The following is a 22,645-nucleotide window of genomic DNA, read 5'->3' on the forward strand; positions in this document are numbered from 1 at the left end:
CAGAGTCTCAGTATTCGCGCTCCTTACGATGCTTTATCAAGCATCCTCCAACATGGAACCACTGCTCCCCAGGGGAGACTAGAGCTAGGTTCCTGCGAGCCTTCGGCCACAGCACTTTCTTAAACCAATCAACACACACTCCTGTTTTACGGGTACTTCTGTTTAAAGATACCTTATTTAACATACGTTGCTGACTCACTACTACTGAACTCAGCAACAACGGACTGTAACTCATGCCCGAATGCGGCTTCTCTAACGCATTTTCTCCGTAAGGCACATCAGTCTTCTCGTGCTGGGGAACACAGACAGCACTCTGGCCCCACGATTGGGGGGAGGGGGCATTTCAAATGGCAAAAATCGCCAACAGAAAGCATAAAAATGTGAAAAAAAGTGGCAATAAATAGACTGTGAAAAGGACCCTTGTTTACAGTACGAGCTGCAATGAGAAGCATCGCCTTGTTCAACCTCAACTGGGGACCGCGTGCGTTGGGAGACTCACATTTCCACCGCTCTGCGCATGTCCAGGAACGACCACAAAAGCTCCATGAGTGCTGATTTTGAGGTTACGAAAAAATTTTAACGAGTAGGTGAATTCACAAACACAGAATCTGTGCATAATGAGGACTGACTGTACTTTTTAAGACCATGCCCAAACCAGCCTCCCAAACTGACTCTGGGAATAAATCCGTAGACCGACCTGACAGCAAATCTTACAAACTTCTGTGTCTGTAGAGTCCTCGCATTACATGCAAACCTACTCTAATGCTGACCTCTGTAACAGAAAGAGGCTCCAGGAACTAGTGAAGTGGGGGCCCCGAGTAGGCTCCGAGGGAGACCCCTAACTGCAACTGGTAAACGACAAATTAGAACAGCAACGCAGGAAGCCATGGGAAAGCAAAGGACAGACAACTAAAAATCATTTGGGCAGCAGTTTTGGTCTTGTGTTGAAAAGGTGCAGGTGGGAGAAGACTTTAACAGGAGGGTACTTCTATCTGAGGGACACTTCATTCTACGAGGTTTACACCACAGTTTCCACGATGCGGCAATGCACGCTTTTTATAAAATCAATTCGGTAATGCTATTTTAATGTCTGGGTTTCTGAATGGGGATGGGGTAGGGCAAGAAGTGCACGTTAAATAAGCAGCTAGTGCCAGGCATTGTGTGAGAACATTACCTTTATTACCTCCATCAATTCTTCCCAGCCCTGAAAAGTGCATTTTCTCATCTTGATTTTACAGCTGAAGGCTCAGAGAAGTTAAGTCAAGCACCCAAGATCACACACCCAATTTTACTCCAAGTCCATCATACCACCTGGGTTTCTTCCAAAAGGCTAAAATAAGTTGAGACGTTGCTTGGGTAATTCAATTAATTGAGTATCCAGTGAAACATTGAATTGAGCACAGTATTTCTGGTAAACTTTAATTCATGAGTTTTCCTCTAGGTACTCAGATCTTTTCCAAAAAGAAAAGAGGAAAAAATATTTTCTCTCTATTCATAAATCTTCAAACCAAATCCTGGAAGACTACACACAGATCAAACAGCAAATAACAGAGGTCTTCATCCTGACTCCTACAAGAGTGTCACTTTACTCTGAGTGCAAAGGTGGCCCTGAGCAAGCGCCTAACGGAGACCCTTGTGGTAGGTTTCTCTAGGCTCGACTCTGAAGGTTTTTGATCCCGCAAATGTTGCCTAACTGCTGACGTACTGCATGAGGTTTACATTGTGGAAAGGGCATGCTCTAAGTGTCCACATTGCCTAGCATGAATAAGCATTTAGGTGACAAGTTTTACTAGAAGAGGGAAAGGCGGATTCGTTGCCAGCACGACAGCACCATCTTCTGGTCAGTGAAATGGAATGAAGACAGAGAAAGTCACACCTGGACTTAAAAAAGCACTTCAACAGTTTCGTAACACAGACGAGGGGCAAGCTAGAAAATTTAGTGTCTGCAAAATCCAAATAATGTCGGTAGTAAACAAACAGCCTCACGAGCCAATCACAGAATAGAAAAAACTTTAACTGTAGGTCATTACTGGTTGCCATTCTACTTCTGGAAACAGTGTAGCCACGGCCAGCCTCTCAGTTCTCCCACACTGCAGAACCCATCATCCTTATGAAAGAAATTCCTTATCATGTCATCACTCACACTCACACCCACACACCTCTGGGTGCACCAAAAGGCTCTCTGCTGCTCACACACCAAGTTGAAATTTGATGAGGCAGCGATCAAGGCCCTCAGAATCTCATCCTTTCCAACCGTATCTCCCACTAGTACCAGTTGGCACTTAGGGAACATCATCCTCTCTTATGCGTTCTAACAAGTTGTTGGAAAGATGGAGGAACTGACGACAACACAGCATCGTCTTTATGTTCCCCCAAAGCATAAGACCCCTTAGTAGATTGTGTTGGAGATGGATTTGGGGCCTGAGGTCCAAACAGGGCTTCCTACCATAGCCAATACCACCCCTACAGAAATCCAGACCAGGAGATCCCCATCAGTGAAAAGACCTGACAGTTGCTAGGAGCCTCTAAAATCTAAACTATTTCCTAATCTCAAGATTAGGAAGAGACCCCAGACGCTGGTTTATCTAGGCCTGCCTTCTTCAATGCAGTGAACCCACCACTGGTCAAAAAGGCCCTTGGGCGTCAGCCTCTTCCTAATTTCACCCATCAGATACGCCATTGGCCTCCTTCCATGAGGAAGAGCAAGCAAGGGGGATGGAGGGGGTCAGACACTTTAGCCACAATGTTCCTCTCCGGGTGAGAAGTGTGGATGTCTCCTCCCAGTCCACGGAGATGTAAGAATGAAGGAATGAGCACTCCTGCCAGATGCTGTCCACACGAATCCCCAGCCCCACACTGGTCTAGAGACAGGAAGCACCTGAGGATGGAGAGCTTTGTCAGAGTCACCTTTACTTCCTCCCTACTGCTAACACCTGCCACAGTGCTCTGCATAAATGGAAGAGAATACTCTCCATTACATAAAAACTTTACCTGTCTCCTAAACCATCTGAATTCAAACTTTTTTGACCATGAGCTACAATGATACATTTTTATTACAACCCAGTACACATACATGTATTCCTGCATGTACAGATTTATACCTGGAAAAAACTTACATTAAAAAAAGCAAGCCTAAGCCCTCAACACAAGGGTTTGTAAAAAAAAAAAAAAAAAAAAGACAAAAGAAAAAAAAAAAGCAAACCTATCTTTATTAGATGGGACTCACTCTGACATTTTCTAACTTTTTCCTTTTATAAAAAAGCTGGTCACACTCACTAAAATGATTTCACAACCCAGTGAGAGGGTGAGCCAGCCTGACAAATTGTGTCGTAAACATCCACATTCCTGCTGACATCGGCTCTGCCTGCACGATCATCTTTCTTCTCTGTTAACTCAGAATCAGCCTTCTCTCAAGGACCCCATCAAGGCCTCTTCTCAAAGCCTTCCCCAACTCTTCCCAGCACTGTCCCAAATACCAAGGATGTAAAATAATGACTAAGAGGCAGTCCCCACTTCAAAAAGTCAAGTCTCCTGGATGAGACAACTGAACACTATACAATAAGCCCTAGGTAAGCCATCTTCCCTTCCTCTGAACACGAAACACTTGCCATCTGTATGCACTGATTCATTCATTCATTCAATTATTCTCTCCCACCTTGACTTGCTCCAGTATCATTTGTGTAAGCAATATTTACATGTTTGTCCAAAGATGAATCCGTCAAGTAGGATTTCTTTTCTTGCAATCTTATTTGTCAAGGGATAATTTTCGTGAACTCTAAATTAGGAACTGAAGTGCACTGTCACCGATTCTTGGAAGCCAACGGCCCATTTATTATTCTGCGTAGCATTTGTAAATGTGACAGGTTCCCAGATAAATTCAATTTGGCCTCAGTCTCTAAGAGAAGGCTCTGAACTAGAGTAAATGCAAACACCAACCTCCTAGACACTTAAAAATAAATAGAACCTGCTCGAATATATCCATCGATTTTTGACCCTGTGCTACAATGCCACCAACACACGTGGAAGAGTGCCATCAGGGATGCCACCTCTGACAGCAATCAGGCTTTACAAGAACAGCTCAAGTTGACAAACTAAGCACTCCATACCTGGAAATTCTTTTGAAAGCCTCAGACCTAAAAGAAAACCAGTGAGATGCAATATATTATTTTGAAACTTGAATTAAAAGACTATCCCAAATCAACATTACAGAAGGCTTGTACAAGGGATAAGATGCAAACTCCTAATTTTAACACAGACATTTCATGTTTCCACCTTCTAACTTCCTCTCCAGCCACTGTACCACATGTACCCCCTGTTCCAATCAAACCAAAGGATGTGCTGGTCTCACTCTTTACCAGAGCTTTCTCAGGCTTCTTCTACTAGGCTACCTCCAACTCATTCTTAGGATCAGCACAGGCACCACCTCCTCCAGGAAGCCTTCCTTGTTAACCCTCTTCTGTGTCTCCATGTCAGTCTGAACTGGTTCTCCCTCTCTGAGCAGTGTACCTTATCACAGCCCCCAGTGTGTACTGATGCACTAGTTGTCTAGATATCAGTCTGCCTCACTAGACCATGAATTCTTTGAGTGCAGAAATGCTTATTATTTCATCTCTATTCCCCATCTAAATTCAGTCCCTTGGTTCTTCAACAGTAGACAGGCAAATATTTATGCAAAGATTAACACTGCAGCTTTCAAATGAAACCCCCCCTTTTTTTTTTGTTTGCGCCACTCGGCTTACAGCATCTTAGTTCCCCGACCAGGGATCGAACTCATGTCCCCTGCAGTGGAAGCGTGGAGTCCTAACCACTGGACCACCAGGGAATTCCCAGAAACACAGCTTTTTAAAAAAAACTTGCGAAATACCTCATAATTATTCTCTTCTCTGTTGTTACTGTAAAGAACACTGAACATAAAAATACAAGGTATCTAGCAATACACATTGATAAATTAATAAGGCTTACATCCATCTGAACCTATAATTACAAAAATGCACACCTAAATGTGACCCTGCTCACACTATAACGCAATTCATATTTGGGGAAACAACAATTACTAAAATCAGTAGATGTCCTATAAGTAGCTCATACGTTTTTGCTAAATAATACGCTACAAAAATTTATTTCCTTTTCCTTTAAAGTATCTATATAATACCAATAAAGGATTTGTGAGAAAAAAAGTCTCAGTTTCAAAGTTTTATTTTCGTATGTTGGTGTCTTTTCTATGTTCCTTTTCCCAATACTATAGCAGTTTGCTCCTCTGCCTTTGAAGCAATTAGAAAACAAATCTCTATGAAGTTCCCCACGTTACTCCAATTCACATTAAGGAAGAACAAAAGACATTCCTACTAGTTGACAGTGTAATATAAAGCCTTATTACTAAACAGTTATTTTAATCCATGCTTGCTTTTTATAATCATGAAACCTGAAAAACACTCTTAAATATCTAGTTATGTTGACATGAGGTGCAGAAGTTAAGGTAAAACCCTGGTCTGAAGTGCTAGAGTAACCACCACCTTAACACTTCAGTGGTCTAGCATTTTCTGGCATTTTTGCTCAACATGATGAAGTGACATTTACCCTGCTACTAAAGTGATGTTTGGGCTTCTTCCCAGGATAAACAAGAAAAGACAGGTAGCAAAAATATTCAACAGTGGAAATATTATCAACAAACATCACAAATCAAAAATGTTTCATATCCACCTTCCCAGAATAGCAGATTTAAACCAAAAAGTTGAAGAAGGAAAATCCAGAGAAACTAATTCCATATATTTCGTAATTAGAAAAAAGATACCATAAAATAACTACAGTCAACAACATGCTAGATGCCTAAGCATTTCAGAAGCAGGATGTTTCCTTTTGCTGTGCCCCCGCACATATAAAAAAGAAAGTACTACGACTTTATTCTTAAATTTAAATATTTTAGTACATAGGTAATATCTGTCCTAAAGAAAAACAGAAGACAGAAAAAAAAACACACGAAAGTAAAATTTTCCTGTAATTTCACCACCCCAAGAGATTCGCTGGTAACATTTTTTGTAACAAAGTAATATTCTGAAACAGCCACTGAAGTGGTGCAAAATCATTTCACTTATAGTATTTCAAATTTGCTAACACGAAATTTATTTCATTTGTTTAAAATAGTAAGGTTGCAGACAATAGGAATCATGTCTGAGAAAACAATGCTAACATGTAAAGACTAACACAGCTAGCCTATTTAATCAACCAATTCATTATTTCTGGTGAAAAAACAACAACAAACAGCATTTGAAGCCTCAAGAATAAGAATCAGAGATGCAGGGTCTGTGTTGAATTCTCAACCTTAGTCTCTCAGTGGCCTAAGAGCAATCAGGCCGATTAATCTCACTGCTTCAAATTTCCTAAAACCACCAGCATCCTAAAATACTTCCCGAGAGCTGACTGTGGCTGTGGTACTAAATCAGGCACAATGGAACCTGCTTTCTAACTTATTCTGCATAATCTTGAAAAGTATGTATGATAAAAACAACAAGAACGATGAAACATACAACTACATTCAAAGATGCACAAAATTTTCTGAGTAAATGAAAAGATACATATTCCTGGTCATAAAGACTGAATATTTCTAAATAAAGACATCAATGGAATTAATTTGTTAAAACAGCAGTGAAAAATCCCAGTGGGCTTTTTGAGTGACCCTGACAGAATGATTCTAACACTCAATACAAAGAATAAATAAAAGCTTATTTTGAAATAGGAGTCAAGAGTCCTAAAACTGTTTAAATTAAGTGTCCAGCAAAGAACTGGTTAAATAAACGATGATACCTTCATACGATGAAATGTTATTCAACTAAACACAAAAAAAGAGCTTATTACATAGACATGAAGCACTGGTAAGTTATAAGAACACACAGTAAAACAATATGCAAAGAATAAAATATTATAAGATGAAATATATACTTAAATATAATATACACAGTTGAAAAGTAAATCTCAAATACTATTGCAATTATCTTTGTTAATAAAGAGAGGGGCACTACAGAAATTTTTAATTTTTTGGTACTTTAACATTTTTCCATTAACAAAAATTATCACTGTTTAATAAGAAAGAGGTACAAATGAGTTGTTTCAGATTTTTTTTTTAAGATCATCGTTATGGACCCAATGATTTCATGTCTTCAGAATTTATTTTAATAAAATAATCAGAGATATAAACAAAGACAAAGATGCTCATTAAAGAATTAACTTAAGGACCTCCCTGGTGGTGCAGTGGTTAAGAATCCGCCTGCCAACGAAGGGGACACAGGTTCGAGCCCTGGCCCGGGAAGATACCACATGCCGTGAAGCAACTAAGCCCACGTGCCACAGCTACTGAGCCTGTGCTGTGGAGCCCGCTCGCCACAACTACTGAAGCCCACATGCCTAGAGCATGTGCTCTGCAACAAGAGAAGCCACCGCAATGAGAAGCCTGCGCACCGCAACAAAGAGTAGCCCCCGCTTGCCGCAACTAGAGAAAGCCTGCACACAGCAACGGAGACCCAATGCAGCCATAAATTAATTAATTAATTAATTTTTAAAAAAGAATTAATTTAAAATAGTAAAAATTTGGGTATAACTTAAACATCCAAAAGGGATATAGTTAAATAAGTTACATGTACCTATACAATGAAATATAATGCATCCATTAAAAGGAAACTCTTCTAGAAAAATGTGTAATCGCATGGAAAATGCTTGTGACATAATGTTAACTAAAAAAGCATATCCAAAAATGCATTTAAAGTCAGGTCTCAAGTAGTATTAAAAATGTTATGAAAACACTCATCTAGACAGAGTAAAACAACTGACAGGAAACACTAACCAAAATATTGTTAGTATTCATATCTACATGGAGAGACCATGGTTGAATTGTTTTCTTCTTTGTAATTTCAAATATTTCTCACATTTTCAACAGGGAGTTTGATTTACTTCTAAAACTGGAGGTGGGAAAGCACCACAAAAGCAATTTTTTAACAAATGACATTATAACTAAATTTGATAGGTTTCCTGAATATTCTGACAAAGCAAACATTCTTAGAGCCAGATAACATGGCCCCTAAACACAAAACACAAAAAATCAAACCCAATACTTTGGACAACAAGCAATTTAACAGAATATGAAGATTCAGCCTCTGAAGCACAAACACTGCATTTCTCCTGGTTACATTCTAACTGCCACAGGACTCTTCCTCATTGATGCTTTAATGCTGGCAATTATATTAAGAACCCGGGAAGCCTTATCTGGCAGTCAGGAAGCTTTCTGCCCTATTCTCACACCAGCTAATGCCTTAATTAGGAAGAGTCCAAGTTACTGTCACGCTCTTAAATAAATCTGCCTGATACAGATTTCATAGCAGAGATGCATAAAGCTGCTAATTCTCAAGATTAAACACATAAGGGAATTAGTAAAACAAGGAGGTTCTTAATAAATATTATTAAAAATTTCCACAGTGCCTTTCGTGGATTAAGCAATTTAGAGCAAAAGAAGAGTCAGTTGCTCTTACAAGTTTTCAAATGCGAAGATATCTACACAAAACATATAGACATGCATGCTTCTTACTAATAACGATTTTCCTTTACCAAACTAAAGTACTCCATAAGCCAAAACAATAAAAAAAATCTTGTCTATATAAAAACGAATATATTGTTTCCAGGTTTCAGTACTTATAGAATAAAAATCATGTAGCATTTTAACCCACAAGTTAAGTCACCCATCCCCTCTCTCCAAAACAAGCTTTTTATTTTAAAAAGTCATGTCTTGGTTGAACTCATTTATTTATTGCTATAAATTTATAATTCAATATAATTGTTGTAAGCCAACTCTACATACAGTTTAAGATTAGGAAAATTAACATGCAAGAAAAAACATCATTTGTTTTTTGGTTCTTTCTTGACTGTTTTGTGCATTTCCTCTTCGACAAGAATAAATATACAGTAACACACGAGCCAACTATGAAAAGTAGCACAGATGGAAGCAAAACACCAAATACTTTGTCAGGATATTGTCCCTCAGTATATATGTGTATTTGAAAGGAACTGAACTTAAGTCACTTTTAATTGGTTAAAGGAGGTAAGTAGCAGGTTTTTAATGCATTAACATTAGATTTTCTTAAAATGTTATTAAACAGAGAAAGAGATAGTACAGCATGGTATAATACGGCAGGAAGTTTTGTGTCAAATGTAGATGCTATTAGGGTAACAATTAAAAAGCAAAGGTAAGGCATTCCACCTCCTAACAAACTGACCTTTCCACTGATGACAACATAAGCTCTGGAAAAAAATGCTAAAAACAAGTATCGAAGGGCTCTGGAACAGAAGCAGAAACACGGAGATTTTGGAGCGGAGTCAAATCTTGGAGGAAGCAAACTGCCACAGAGTGAATTTCCTGGGTTGTTTTTTTTTTTTTTTTTTTGGATGTGACTCTGCCTTAAAGGGAATCTGTAGCAAAAAGGGCAAAGAGCATGTCTTTCTGGTAGGAGGAGTCAGGGGAAGATGCAAGGGGCAACCAGTGGCAACACAGAATGAGGCAGGAATCCTTGAAGAGAGGAAACCAGAGAATGGGAACTCCAAGTGTGGTGTAAAGATAGCCCACGTCCCCGGCTGACCCTTAACCATGCATGTGGCAGATTGAAAGCAGTCTGAGCTAAGATCTGAGCCACTTCCCACAAGCATGAAGGGGTTCGTAGTTTTAGCTAATTGCCCACTAAAACTAAAATGAAAACATCAACACTCTTCTGAGGAATATAAGTGAATCCAGAGTCCACAAAAGAACATTCAAAACGTCCAGGAAACAATCCCAAATTACTGAACATATGAAGAGCCAGGAAAATGTGGTCTATTCTCAAAAGAAAGGTAATCAATAGGTACCAACACCTAGGTGACACAGATGTTGGAATTATTAGACAAAGACTTTAAAAGAGCTATTCTGAATATGTTCATTGAGGTAAAGGAATATAGGCTCAAAATAAAAGAAAGATAGGAAATCTCAACAAGAAACAGAAAAGGTTAAAATAAACTGGATGGAAATATAGAACTGAAAAATACAATATATGAAATTAAAAATTCACTGGATGGGCTTAATAGCAGAATAATGATGATTGAGGGAAGAGTCAGTGCCCTTGTAGATAAACAGAAATTATCCAATCTGAAGAAGAGAAAAAAAAAGAAGGTAGAAAAAAATGAAGAGAGCATCAGGAAACACAGGAACAATAGCAAAAGGTCTCCCACATGTAGGTAGTTGAAGTCCCAAATGGAGAGGCAAGAGACTACAGAACAGGAAAAAAATATTTGAATAATGTCTAAAAACTTCCCAAATCTGGTAGAAGACATAAATCTATACATTCAAGAAGCTCAGTCAACCCCAATAGGATAATTACAAAGAAAGCCGTGCCAAAGTACATCATATTCAAACTGCTAAAAAATCAACGGTAAAGAGAACATCTTTAAAGTAGCCAGAGAAAAACAATCCGTTACATAGAGGGCAACAATGATTCAAATGACTGCAGCCTTGTCATCAGAAACCATGGAGGCCAGAAGACAACAGAACATCTTTAAAATGCTGAAAGAAAAGACCAGAATTCTATATCCAGCTAAAATATTCTACATGAATGAAGGCAAAATAAAGACATTTTCAGATAAAGAAAAACTAAGAGAATCTGTTGCCACCACACCAGCGCTGTAAGAAATACTGAAGGAAGTTCTTCAGGCGATACCCTGAAGAAACTTGGATCTTCAGGAATGAATGAAGACATCTGAAATGGTAAATATCTGGGTAAATTTTCTGAATTATCCTTTTAATTTTTAAAATATTTATTTATTTATTTAGCTGTGCCGGGTCTTAGCTGTGGCATGCGGGATTTTTAGTTGCAGCATGAGGGATCTAGTTCCCTGACCAGGGATTGAACCAAGGCCCCCCTGCACTGGGAGTACAGAGTCTTAGCCACTGGACCACCAGGGAAGTCCCCCTTTTAATTTCTTAAAATACATATGACTGCTTAAAGCAAAACTATAACACCACTTTGTGGGATTTATAATCAAAGCACGTGTAATACATATGCCAATTACAGCCTGGAAGACAACAGGAATTGGAGTAAATGGACCTATATGGATGTAAGGTTTCTACCTTCTATGTGAGAATATGAACTCTAAGTGGATATATATTGAAATTTCTAAAGCAACCACAAAAAAATAATGCAAATAGGTATAGCACTAAAAAGCCAATACAGAAATTAAAATGGAATTCTTCTTAAAAATTTCCAATAATCCAAAAGAAGACAGGAAAGGGGGAAACAAAGGAACAAAAAACAGAGGGACTAAACAAAAAACAAACTTTAAAATGACAAGCCTAACCATATAAATAATTACGTTAAATGTCAGTGGACTAAATACTCCAATAAAAAGTCAGAGTTATCAGAATGGATTAATAAAAAGCAAGACCCAACTATATGCTGTCTACAAGAGACTATTTTATATATACACAGATGGGTTGATAGTAAATGGCAGAAAAAGGATATACCAGCCAAACATTAAAAACACAAGAAGGACAGACTGACTATATTAATATCAGATTAGACTTAAAAATAATAGTAATACAAAAGATAAAGAAGGGCATTTCATAATGATAAAGGAGTCAATATACCAGAAAGACAAAACAATCATAAATGTGCACATACCTAATAACACAGCCTCAAAATATATGACAGGAAAAATGACAAAATTAAAGGGGGAAACAGACAATTCCACAATCATAGGAGATTTTAACACCCTCTCTCAAAAACTGGCAGAACTGCTAAGTAAAACATCAGTAAAGACACAATATCTGAACAACAGTGATATTTATATCAATAGATCAAACATTATACTGCAGAATTCACATTCTTTACAAGTGTACATAGTACATTCAGCAAGATAGGTCATATCTAATGCTAGGCCATAAAGCAAATTTCAGTACATTTAAAAGGACTAAAATCATATTAAAATTTCTAGTCACAACAGAATTAAATTACAAATTAGCAACAATAAGAAATTAGGAAAATTCTAAGTACTTGGAAATTAAACAACACACTTCTAAATAATCAGGGTCAAAGGAGCAACTAGAAAAATGTATCTAACTTAATGAAAATGAAAGCAACATATAATTGATGGGATGCACCTGCAACAGTGCTTACAGGATAATTTATAGCTTTAAATGCTCGTATTAGAAACAAAAAGAGGTCAAAATCAATGACTGGGAGAGAGTTTTAGCTACGTACACACTGTTAGCTGGGCTTGAGGCCTTGTGCCCTCACACCGGAGAATGGAGGTCCAGCCGAAAGTGAAAACTGGAGCAGACTGTGAACTGCTTGAAGGTTGGATGCTGAATGTTCCCCAACCTCGTTGGCAAACGGTGAGAGCTTTACTGGCTCCAGGTGTTCAAGCACAACACCTGACCAATCACGGGCTGACTGCTAAACTATAGGAAGCCAGGCTCAAAAAATTTTAAAGACTTAAAAAAAAAAAAAATCACATAACGTTCTACCTCAAGAAACTGGAAAAGAAGAGCAAAGTAAACCCAAAGCAAGTAAAAAAAAAAAAAGAAGAAGAAGAAAACAAAAAAGCAGAAACCAACAAAACAGACACCAGCAAACAACAGAGAAAAATGAAGTAAGCCAAAAGCTGGTTCTTTGAAGAGAGCAACAAAATCAGGAACCCCTAGCTAGAGTGACTGAGGAAAAATGAGAACACAAATCAATCCCACGAATGAAAAACAGTTATCACTACAGATTCGGTAAACGTTAAAAGGCTAACAAAAAGCACAGGTAAAGTTTAAAGTTATAAGCAGCCTTTTAGCAAATCCAGTACTGAATAATTGCCTCAAAAGTCGTATAACAACTCTAATATTTATCTGTTCAGCACATTCAAAAGCTAACGCTTTTAAAAGGATGATTTTATATAAGCACACTCATACTGTGGACTGAAGTGAAGCTGTGAAGCCAAGTACCTCCCCCCATCCCAACAAATCATCCTGAACAAGCTCCTAAGGCAGTATATCGGGAATTTCTATAACTCCCTGAATTGGGGCTGGCTTTACAAAATAACCATTAGGTTTTTACCTCTACTAAAGTGCCTTCATCAATTTTTGCTTTTTAATATTTTTCTGTAGTATTCATGGTGTACTCTAATCTCCGGCTTTTCAAAACAAATGAAAAGGTTATTTTCCTCAAGCTGTTTCTATAAAACTTACAGGCAGAGAGATAATGCCTTATAATGTATCTAAGGACACTCAAGACAATGTCTAACTATTTAGAGTATGACTAGGAAGGGCTAATACATTTGAAATATTGTTGAGCTCTTTTCCCCATTTAACAAAACTATATTAGATATATAAAAATCCTAAATGTGTCTGAGGTATTCAGATGTGACCAATTACAGGTGATTTCTTATTCGATTACTCTGAGAAAAATTCTCAAAGGGTGAGGCTAAGTGATCTCCTCCAGGGCATCAAGTCCCACACTGGCCACGTGCTGACTTCCCTGAAAAGCCAGAGGGAAAGAATATGAAAATATGGCTTGGATGGGTTTTCACTATCTGAACCCCAAAGCAACCAGGGACTCTTTTATCTTCACAGCAGCAGCAAACAAAACGCAACAGGAATCGAACTAAATGGCACTCAGTAGAAGAGTTTTAATAATTTCAATAGACCTGAAAAAGAGTTTTCATATTCATGAAAATGGCTTTAAAGAAATCTTGATTAGACTTAGCACTACCAAAAGAAAAAGGCAGGTGTCAGTTAAAAAGCAACCCCATAAGTGTAAATCAAAAATAGTTTGTAACCGAGCCAAAGAAGCCATTACAAGCTGCTATATAAATAGGCATTTAATGATTTTTCCAACATTACGTTATTGATCTAACAAGCCCTCTGTTTCCACTGAAATGAATAAGTAATTCGTTTAAGATAACATTAATAGGATTTGCGGCACATTAGATACCCTGGGTCTCTCTCATTGGTAAAATTACCACTATAAAAAACAAATTTTACATTGTCTTTCAGGGAAACATCTGCATAATTTCAGAAATCACAGCAAAAGGCGAGAGACATGAGATACAACCATCAGGCGCAAAACGGCGTTTCTAAGTCATAACACCTTGAATGTCATTTATTCAGCTCAACAACTATTTAACATACACTTACTAACATCAGACATTACGACCCTAAGCACTGAAAACACAATGGCAAACAAGAGATATGGTCCCTGCTCTCAGTCTATCTGGGAAGACAACCAAGCAAGGTATGTTAAGAAAGGATACCAGGCTAGCACAGAGAACGGGCGCTGATCCCCTGCAAAGGGAGCCAGAGAATACACCTGAAGACACGGATGTTTAGGCAGAGACGAGGAGGCAAGTTAGACGAAGCCAAGCCCCGGGGGTGGGGGTGTGGTTGAGTAAAAGATGGCTGCTGGCAAAGAAATTGCGGTCATAGGCACAGTATGTGCACTGCCAGGGATTTATGTTAAGAGTTGTCGTTTGTGTCAAAAAAGAGACTATCATGGAAAATTAGACTTTACTAGTACAGCTGCATGTATCAAAAGACAACAGTCATCTAACTTCTTTACCTAGGAGGAAAAAAGGTAAGAAGGTCACAGTTTCATCTTGGCCTACTCCCCACATCGCCCATTCACACACACACCTATCTACTCACGCCATGGCATGTGCCAGGCACAAGAGGAGGATCCAATAGAGAATAAGATGGGTAAACAAGCAAATCAGAGGACTTCTGTGCCTACATGATTCTGAAATGTAGCTCCCTGATTTCAGGTATCACTGAATAAAATACTGAGCTTAAAAGCTACTGTACTATTGAAAGACACTTTCAATAATAAGTAAGGGAGTAATCATTATTGCACGTCAAATATGGTATAACAGGAACAATAAAAGAAGCTCGGGCTTTCCTGGTGGCGCAGTGGTTGAGAATCTGCCTGCCAATGCAGGGGACACGGGTTCGAGCCCTGGTCTGGGGAGATCCCACATGCCACGGAGCAACTAGGCCCGTGAGCCACAACTACTGAGCCTGCGTGTCTGGAGCCTGTGCTCCGCAACAAGAGAGGCCACAACAGTGAGAGGCCCGCGCGCTGCGATGAAGAGTGGCCCCCACTCGCCACAACTAGAGAAAGGCCTCGCACAGAAACGAAGACCCAACACAGCCAAAAATAAACAAATAAATAAGTTTATAAAAAAAAAAAAAGAAGCTGACACCTCACACACATAAACAAGGAATTATACTTGTATTTTCAACTAAGCACTATTCACTAGTGTCTTACAAATTTCAGATTTACACACACTCATGTTTACGGTTCATAGCAAGGGAGGCCAAGCAAGTATTTCAATAATTACTACCAATTGTCAAGCACTGCTGGTGGAGTGCCAGGCTCTTTGCTGGGAACTTAACATCCATGATCTCATTTCACAAAGGAACTAACTATCATCATCTGCGTCACTCAAACAAGGAAACTGAGGCTTAGAGAGTTTATGCAACATGCCCAAAAATGCATGGCTGACAGGTGGTGGAGGCAGGTTACTACTCCCCGTGTCAGCGTGGCTTCAAAGCTTATGCATCCCCTTCTCTCCCACTGCACGGCTCCCGAGAGTGACCAGCGAGGAAGCTGAAGTGTGACACTGAGTGAGCAGGGGAGGCGTGACAAGATTTCGGGTGGGGAGTTAACATTCAGTGTTCTCTCATCTACACTGAAGTCTCACTACAGTCTTAATCTCAGGGTCCCTGCCCCCCACTAACAATTCTCTAATAATTCAATCCCTTTGGATTCCAGGTAAACTGTCTTTCTAAGGATTGTGGGGGGATGGGTCACAGAAATAAGCAAATATTAAAAACAATTTAACTAGCAATATCATTCACACCCTGGATCCAACATTGTTCCTGGTGTCATGAGCTCCTGAAGTACATTTCACATTGAAATCTACTGCTAAATAACCATAATAAAAGTTCATAGTGATGCCAAGCTTTATAAACATAATCATCTCATGCAGTCCTCATAATAACCCTAAAAAATCCATAACATCATCCTCAGTTTATAGAGATAAGCAGAAGCTTATCAAGGTTAAATACTGTGTCCAAGGTCACACAACCAAAGGTAGTATAGTAATATGACTCCAGAGCCTAAACTTTTCATTTCTATAACATAGCATATATTCCTGCAATGGTTATATAATTTTTTTTAAATACCAAAAATACTCTGACCTGAATTTGTGTATTTGCAGAAATTTTCATATAATTGCTCATATAGCTACATTATCAGAGTTATATAGTTTTAGTCTGTGGCACTTCATTTAATAAAAAGAAAAATTACATTACTAAGCACCAGGGAACTTGAAATCTGTCTGAAGAAGCAGCTTAACAATATATATTTTCTTCAATATTTAACTCAATAGCTTTTCATCCTAAGAAAATAGACTGTTTTGTGATGGTTAATATCAAAATCATTTAGGGTCCAACAATAAGAGAGGTAGCATTCCACCTTTTTACAATCCTAATTTAGAAGCAAATAAAATATCTTTCAGTTTATTTGTTCATAAAACAAGTATTTGATACAAGTTTAATGGAATAAATAAACCACAAAAATTTATAAATAAATGGGAAAAGTACAGAGGCAAACAGGTCAATACAGGGATCACCTTTTGGTGTCTGTCCCCTATTCCTCTCAATTTGCTATTTCTAACCCTCAAATAGTAAACATACGAATCATTTCAGAAAAAGGGCAATGGGAAAGGAATAGAAAAGTAAAAAGTATATGATATAGTATATCTAAGGAGTCAATACATTTGTCTTATTTTCTCATCTACACATGATACTTACTAATTATTTCCTTTATTTTAGAGACAAGCTCAAAACAAACCGGGCAGCAACATCTGTGAATCAGCTGACTGAACCCACAGCGTTTAGACTGGGAAGTGGGCAAGCTCCCACTTCTCATTAATACACAAAACAAAGGTCCAAAAGACTTACCAATTGGTACTTGTTCAGGTTGGCTGAGAGAAACAAATGCTGATGTGTCATTGATCCAGGATATCTGAATGTTACCTGTAACAGTGAATTAAAAGTAAGCATTTAACCATTTAGACAGCTATCAGATTCCATTTGTACATCTGATATATTTCAGAATATCCATCAATTTAAAGAGAGATGAGGTGCTAGTTTAAAATTTGATCAAAATCTCAGCACAACAGAGAACTAAAACTTAAATCTACCACTGCAGCTATTTCAGTTAAAACTTCAAGAAAGGGGCTTCCCTGGTGGCTCAGTGATAAGAATCCGCCTGCCAGTGCAGGGGATACAGGTTTGAGCCCTGGTCCGGGAAGATCCCACATGCCACAGAGCAACTAAGCCCATGTGCCACAACTACTGAGCCCATGTGTCACAACTACTGAAGCCCATGCACCTAGAGCCCGTACTCCACAACAAAGAGAAGCCACCACAATGAGAAGCCCGCACACCACAATGAAGAGTAGCCCCTGCTCACCGCAATTGGAGAAAGCCTGCACACAGCAATGAAGACCCAACGCAGCCAAAAATAAATTAAAAAAAAAAAAAAAAAAAAAACAACTTCAAGAAAACAGACAAACCAGGAAAAAAGAAGCAGCTTTAAAAATTTGTTTTAAAAACAAAAGAAAGATCCTTCTGGATTAAATCCTGAGGCAGTTTATCATTCAACCCAATCTCATGCCAGGGCTGGAGACTTTTTTCCAATCAAGGTCACTAACAGGGAGTTCCCTGGTGGTCTAGTGGTTAGGATTTGGCGCTTTCACTGCCGTGGCCTGGGTTCAATCCCCGGTCAGGGAACTGAGATCCCGCAAGCCGTGCAGTCAGGCCAAAATAAAAAAACAAACAAAAACTAATGAAGACCTAAATAAATGAAAGAATATACCACGTTCATGTACTAAAAGACTCAAAATCCATGAACCTGGTATATTAAAAAAAAAATCACTACTAAAAATCAGAGACCACGTATGTTAAAAAAAAAAAAGCACAACTATTTCTTTTTAGAGATTCAAACTCTGAAAATTATGAACAGGGAACATGAAATGAATCAATGTAACAAGAAATAAGAAAAATTCAATGATGATCTCAAGGTCAGATAAAGAAACCAGGTAAAGAAAACAGGTAGGGGATGGAGGACAAGGTAAAGACGGCATCGGAGAGAGGAAACCAAGACAGACTAATAGAGAAAAGAAAAACACAGAGCGACAGAAAGCAGTATAGTGGAACAAAATGATTTTCACATACAGAGACAAGTCCTCAATAAAGGTGAAACGCGGGACTTCCCTTGTGGTCCAGTGGTTAAGAATCTGCCTTCCAACGCAGGAGACACGGGTTCGATCCCTGGTCGGGGAACTAAGATCCCACATGCTGCAGGGCAACTGAGCCCGCACACAGCAACTACTGAGCCCGCAAGCCACAACTACAGAGCCCATGTACTCTGAAGCCCGCGCGCCACACTAGAGAGAAGCCCACGCTGCAACGAAGAGCCTGCATGAAAGATCCCACGTGCCACAACTAAGACCTGATGCAGCCAAAAATTAAAATAAATAAATAAATATTAAAAAAAAATAATGTGTGCCATTAATTACCAAAAAAAAAAAAAAAGCGAAACACAAACAGAATGGAATGCAGGAGACCTGAGGAGAGGCAGGAGAGGAGCAGTGGGGCAGGGACCTGGAGAAAACCAAGGGGAAAGCAGAGATCTATCCGCTACCACTCTTCCTAAAAAAATACAGAAAACTGGAATTTTTAAAAATGGGTAAACATCACCAGAACTTAGCAATGAAAAAAATGTTTTAATATCTACTAAAATTTTCAAAGGCTAGGAATACTTGAAAACTGTTTTGTTTCTCCACCACAGGAAAAAACTCTCACTGCCTGCTGCACAGTGGGGTGCCAGGACTTTCTCAATTATAAAATTTACTTACTATTATTTCCTTACCTCTCTACCCTGTATGTTTTTTAGATAAATAATAATATTTAAGATTTCTTAAGTAGTTACTATATGCCACATACTATTCTGAATGCCTTCCATGGATCAACTCATTTAATCTTCATGACATGCCTATGAAATAGGCGGTATCATCATCACCATCATCATCTCCGAGAAGGAAACACAGATACAGAGAGGTTACCTGTTCAATACCACACAGCTAATCTTTTTTTAATTAAAATGAAAAAAATTCTACTCAGAGCATTCTGCTTAATTTAGCCAATTAAAGTTTGACTAAATCGGGGTAAGAGCAATACAGAATGGGAAACAACATAAAAAGCTTTACAAAGAAATGAGCTGTGAAATTCAACTGCATTTCTGGACCTGCATTTAAATTAAAAAGCAGGAATAGGGGCTTCCCTGGTGGCACAGTGGCTAAGAATCCACCTGTCAATGCAGGGGACACCGGTTCGAGCCCTGGTCTGGGAAGATCCCACATGCCGCAGGGCAGCTAAGCCCGTGTGCCACAACTACTGAAGCCCGCGTGCCTAGAGCCCGTGCTCTGCAACAAGAGAAGCCACCACAATGAGAGGCCCGCGCACTGCAACGAAGAGCAGCTGCCACTTGCCGCAACTAGAGAAAGCCCGCACACAGCAACGAAGACCCAACTCAGCCAAAAAAAAAAAAAAAAAAGCAGGACTAGAATTTCAGAAGTCATTTAGACTATCTGCAAAGATTAGGATACCTTTCCAGAAATATACCTACGTTCACTTACTTTCCTGAAAATTAAGTGCATAACGTTTTGTACTTACAAAAGCTAATATATGCTTATTTTAGGAAATACAGAAAAGCATAAACAAGAAGAAAACAATCCTATCTAAAACATTCAGTGATAAGAGCATGATGCTCCCTTTCAGTTTGATTTCTACACAAAGTTTAAAAAAAAATAATGTTAGTTATACAGGAATCCTACTTTGTATCTGCTTTTTACTATAAATGTTAAAATATAAACACTTTACCATCTTTTAACAAACTCTTCAACTCTTTTTAAAATGGTTACATACTAGTCTATTGGGGAGACACATAAACATTCACTGAACATTCTTATGATTGGACATTTAGGTCTTTGCTGCCTCCACTTTATTCATGAATTTCCAAAGATGATAGCTTAAATACTTTATTTGTTAAAATAAAGAGACGTTACTGAAGACTTACAATCAGAATGGCCTTTATAAACCCTAAGCAGAAGACTGTTCAATTTAACCTAATCGCCTGACCTGATAAAAAGGTAACAGAAGAACCGCCCTACCTCATACATATCACATATCTTGGTCCTCTCAAACATCTGTGCTTGTCTGCTTGGACTATTCGATGTCAAGCAGCAACTGCCTGCCCTTATGAAACAGACATTCTCTCTGAATTTAATCTTAAAAACAATTTACCCTTAGCCCAGACTTATTTCCCATGGTTGGCAGTAAGGGGCAGTCATAGTAACTGTATCTTGCTTTCCATGGATTAATAATGGCACTCTATTGTGGGGTGCTAGCAAAAGTTCCTCAGATCACGTTAGCACAAAGACAGCAGCATACCAAACTCCAGAAATTCCATGAGTGAGATTAAAACCTTGCATATTAATCCTTGTTTATGCCCAAGCTAAAGTCATCTGTATACCTTTGACCATCTAGACCAAAAGAGGAGCAGGATCCTACAAGTACATCTGTACTTGTGCTTTACTTACCAAAGGCACTGAAAAGCTGGTAAAGGTCGCTGGTTTTCCATTCTTTGGGGAATGTCACATGGAGGACATGATCACGTTTAGGCTGCACTACAAGACAAATTTTTGATGAAAGGTTGGTAGCTGAAAAGTGGACAACAGACCAGTGGTTCTTTGACGAAACTAAGCCCTGGCTAACTTGGGGAATCGTTATGAATGCCTCATGATTACCAAGTGACCCCTGAAAGAATTCTTGGGATTGACTGGAAGGACACTGCCATCTGAGCTTAGGCCTCACGCTCTGATACTTTACAGAACCCACAACAATTTGAACCCTAGCAATTCTATGCAGAAACATCTTTGCTCATGAAGTTCCTGGGAAAATTATTTAAAGAAAAAAAGAAAAAGACTGCTCTGTTCAAGAAGTTTCACTAAACATTTAACTTTCTCATTTTAATCTAGTTGTCCATACGTTTATTTAGTTAAAATAATAATAATAATAATAATAATGCAGTGTCCAAGTTAAACGGACTGTGTTTGAGCAGAGGCAGTCCTGAGTCACAATCTTGTTTTCTAATCCCAGACCCACCACTTAACTGTGCAACTCTAAGCAAGAGACCTAACCACTCCAGCCACTCATGGTTATAAATTGGGGATGACGATATTCAGCTCGTAGAATTGCTGTGAGAATGACAGATTTAAACGTAAGTCTAATATGGAGTGCAACACAGTATGTCCTCAAACTATTATTACAATGATTATTATCATCAAGTATAAAGTGTAGTTCACTCATTTCTCTATGCCTATCGGCATACATTAAGGCAAATAAGCCAGGCTAGGAAAACAGCAATGGAAAAGAATAATCAGAAGAAGAAGCAACCACCTCCCAAATAGACTGGCTTTCTGAGGTTTTCAATGAAAAAAAAAAAAAATCCACCCACTAAACTTAAATATATACATACTCAAATAATTGGAAAATAGAAAATGTACTGTTATTGACATGGCTAGCACATCTTAAAATCTATTACATATGTATTTATAAAAAATTATGAATTTAGAGTTCTGAGTGAAAATGAAGTAATGATGAGAAGACGTATTTTTTTAAAATTCAACTCATGTATAAACTGGAAAATGTAAGTAAAGAGATGAGTTAATCAAGGCCCAAGGGTAACATTAACTTAAGCATACTATTCATATCAACCACAAAATCACTGGCTATTTTTAAGTGAATAAAACTCTTTCTTCAGTAATACTTTTCCTGTTATCCCTTCCAGACCACACACTTAAATATGCAGATGCAACGAGAAAATAAAAATTCACTTACAGTCTGGTCCTTCCAAGTTTAGATAGGGGATATCCATGACTCTCATGAGAAATAGCCTACCAAAAGAAAAGAAAAATGGATAATGGACTAACTTCTATTAAAAAAAGACTGATATAGGCATGTTTATTTAGCTAAAAAAAAAAATAAAGATATAAGCATCTATTAAATTCTTTTGTAGAAGCTTCTTAATTATATTACCCTATTTCTAAAATCATTTTAAAGGGTCTTAAGATTCACTTCACATTTTTTCTCTAGGGCTAAATGTTTATCATAAAGAGAAGAAAAAAACTGGTACCCCCAACACCTACAACAGCTCCTGGCACTCAGGAGCTACTCAATAAGTATTAGCTAAATGAAAAAAATTAGTAATCAAAGAGTCAAAGAGCTGCCTTGTTGGTCCAGAGAAACTGAGAGAAAACAAGTACTACAGAGTGCTAACCAACTTAACCACCTATGAACAACTGTTCCCACAACTGTAAAGGTAACCCCTATGGATTGGTGTTTTGTGAGCTAAGAATGTGTCACTGATGTCTTTTTTTTTTTTTTTAACTGAATGCAGTCATTGGATGAATACTAATCTTACTGGGTGAACTGCACAGTCTTAAATAAGTGACCGTCTCAAAAGCTCATGTC

The 22,645-nt window shown here is 38.3% G+C and overlaps 1 protein-coding gene across 3 annotated transcripts in view; it reads right to left on the reverse strand.

Annotated features, from left to right (window-relative positions):
• PARN (poly(A)-specific ribonuclease) overlaps window positions 1–22,645 on the reverse strand; it is a 163,476-nt gene that overhangs the window by 83,632 nt on the left and 57,199 nt on the right. For all 3 annotated transcript variants that reach the window (XM_068565226.1, XM_068565227.1, XM_068565225.1), the window contains exons 19-21: window positions 22,013–22,068; window positions 20,713–20,799; window positions 17,009–17,083 (exon numbers count right to left, since the gene is read on the reverse strand). In XM_068565226.1, coding sequence (XP_068421327.1) covers window positions 17,009–17,083; window positions 20,713–20,799; window positions 22,013–22,068 — 218 coding nt within the window. The remainder of the gene's footprint in view (window positions 1–17,008; window positions 17,084–20,712; window positions 20,800–22,012; window positions 22,069–22,645) is intronic.

The sequence above is a fragment of the Eschrichtius robustus genome, chromosome 16, assembly GCF_028021215.1.
Source record: "Eschrichtius robustus isolate mEscRob2 chromosome 16, mEscRob2.pri, whole genome shotgun sequence".
NCBI classification, from domain to species: Eukaryota; Metazoa; Chordata; class Mammalia; order Artiodactyla; family Eschrichtiidae; genus Eschrichtius; species Eschrichtius robustus.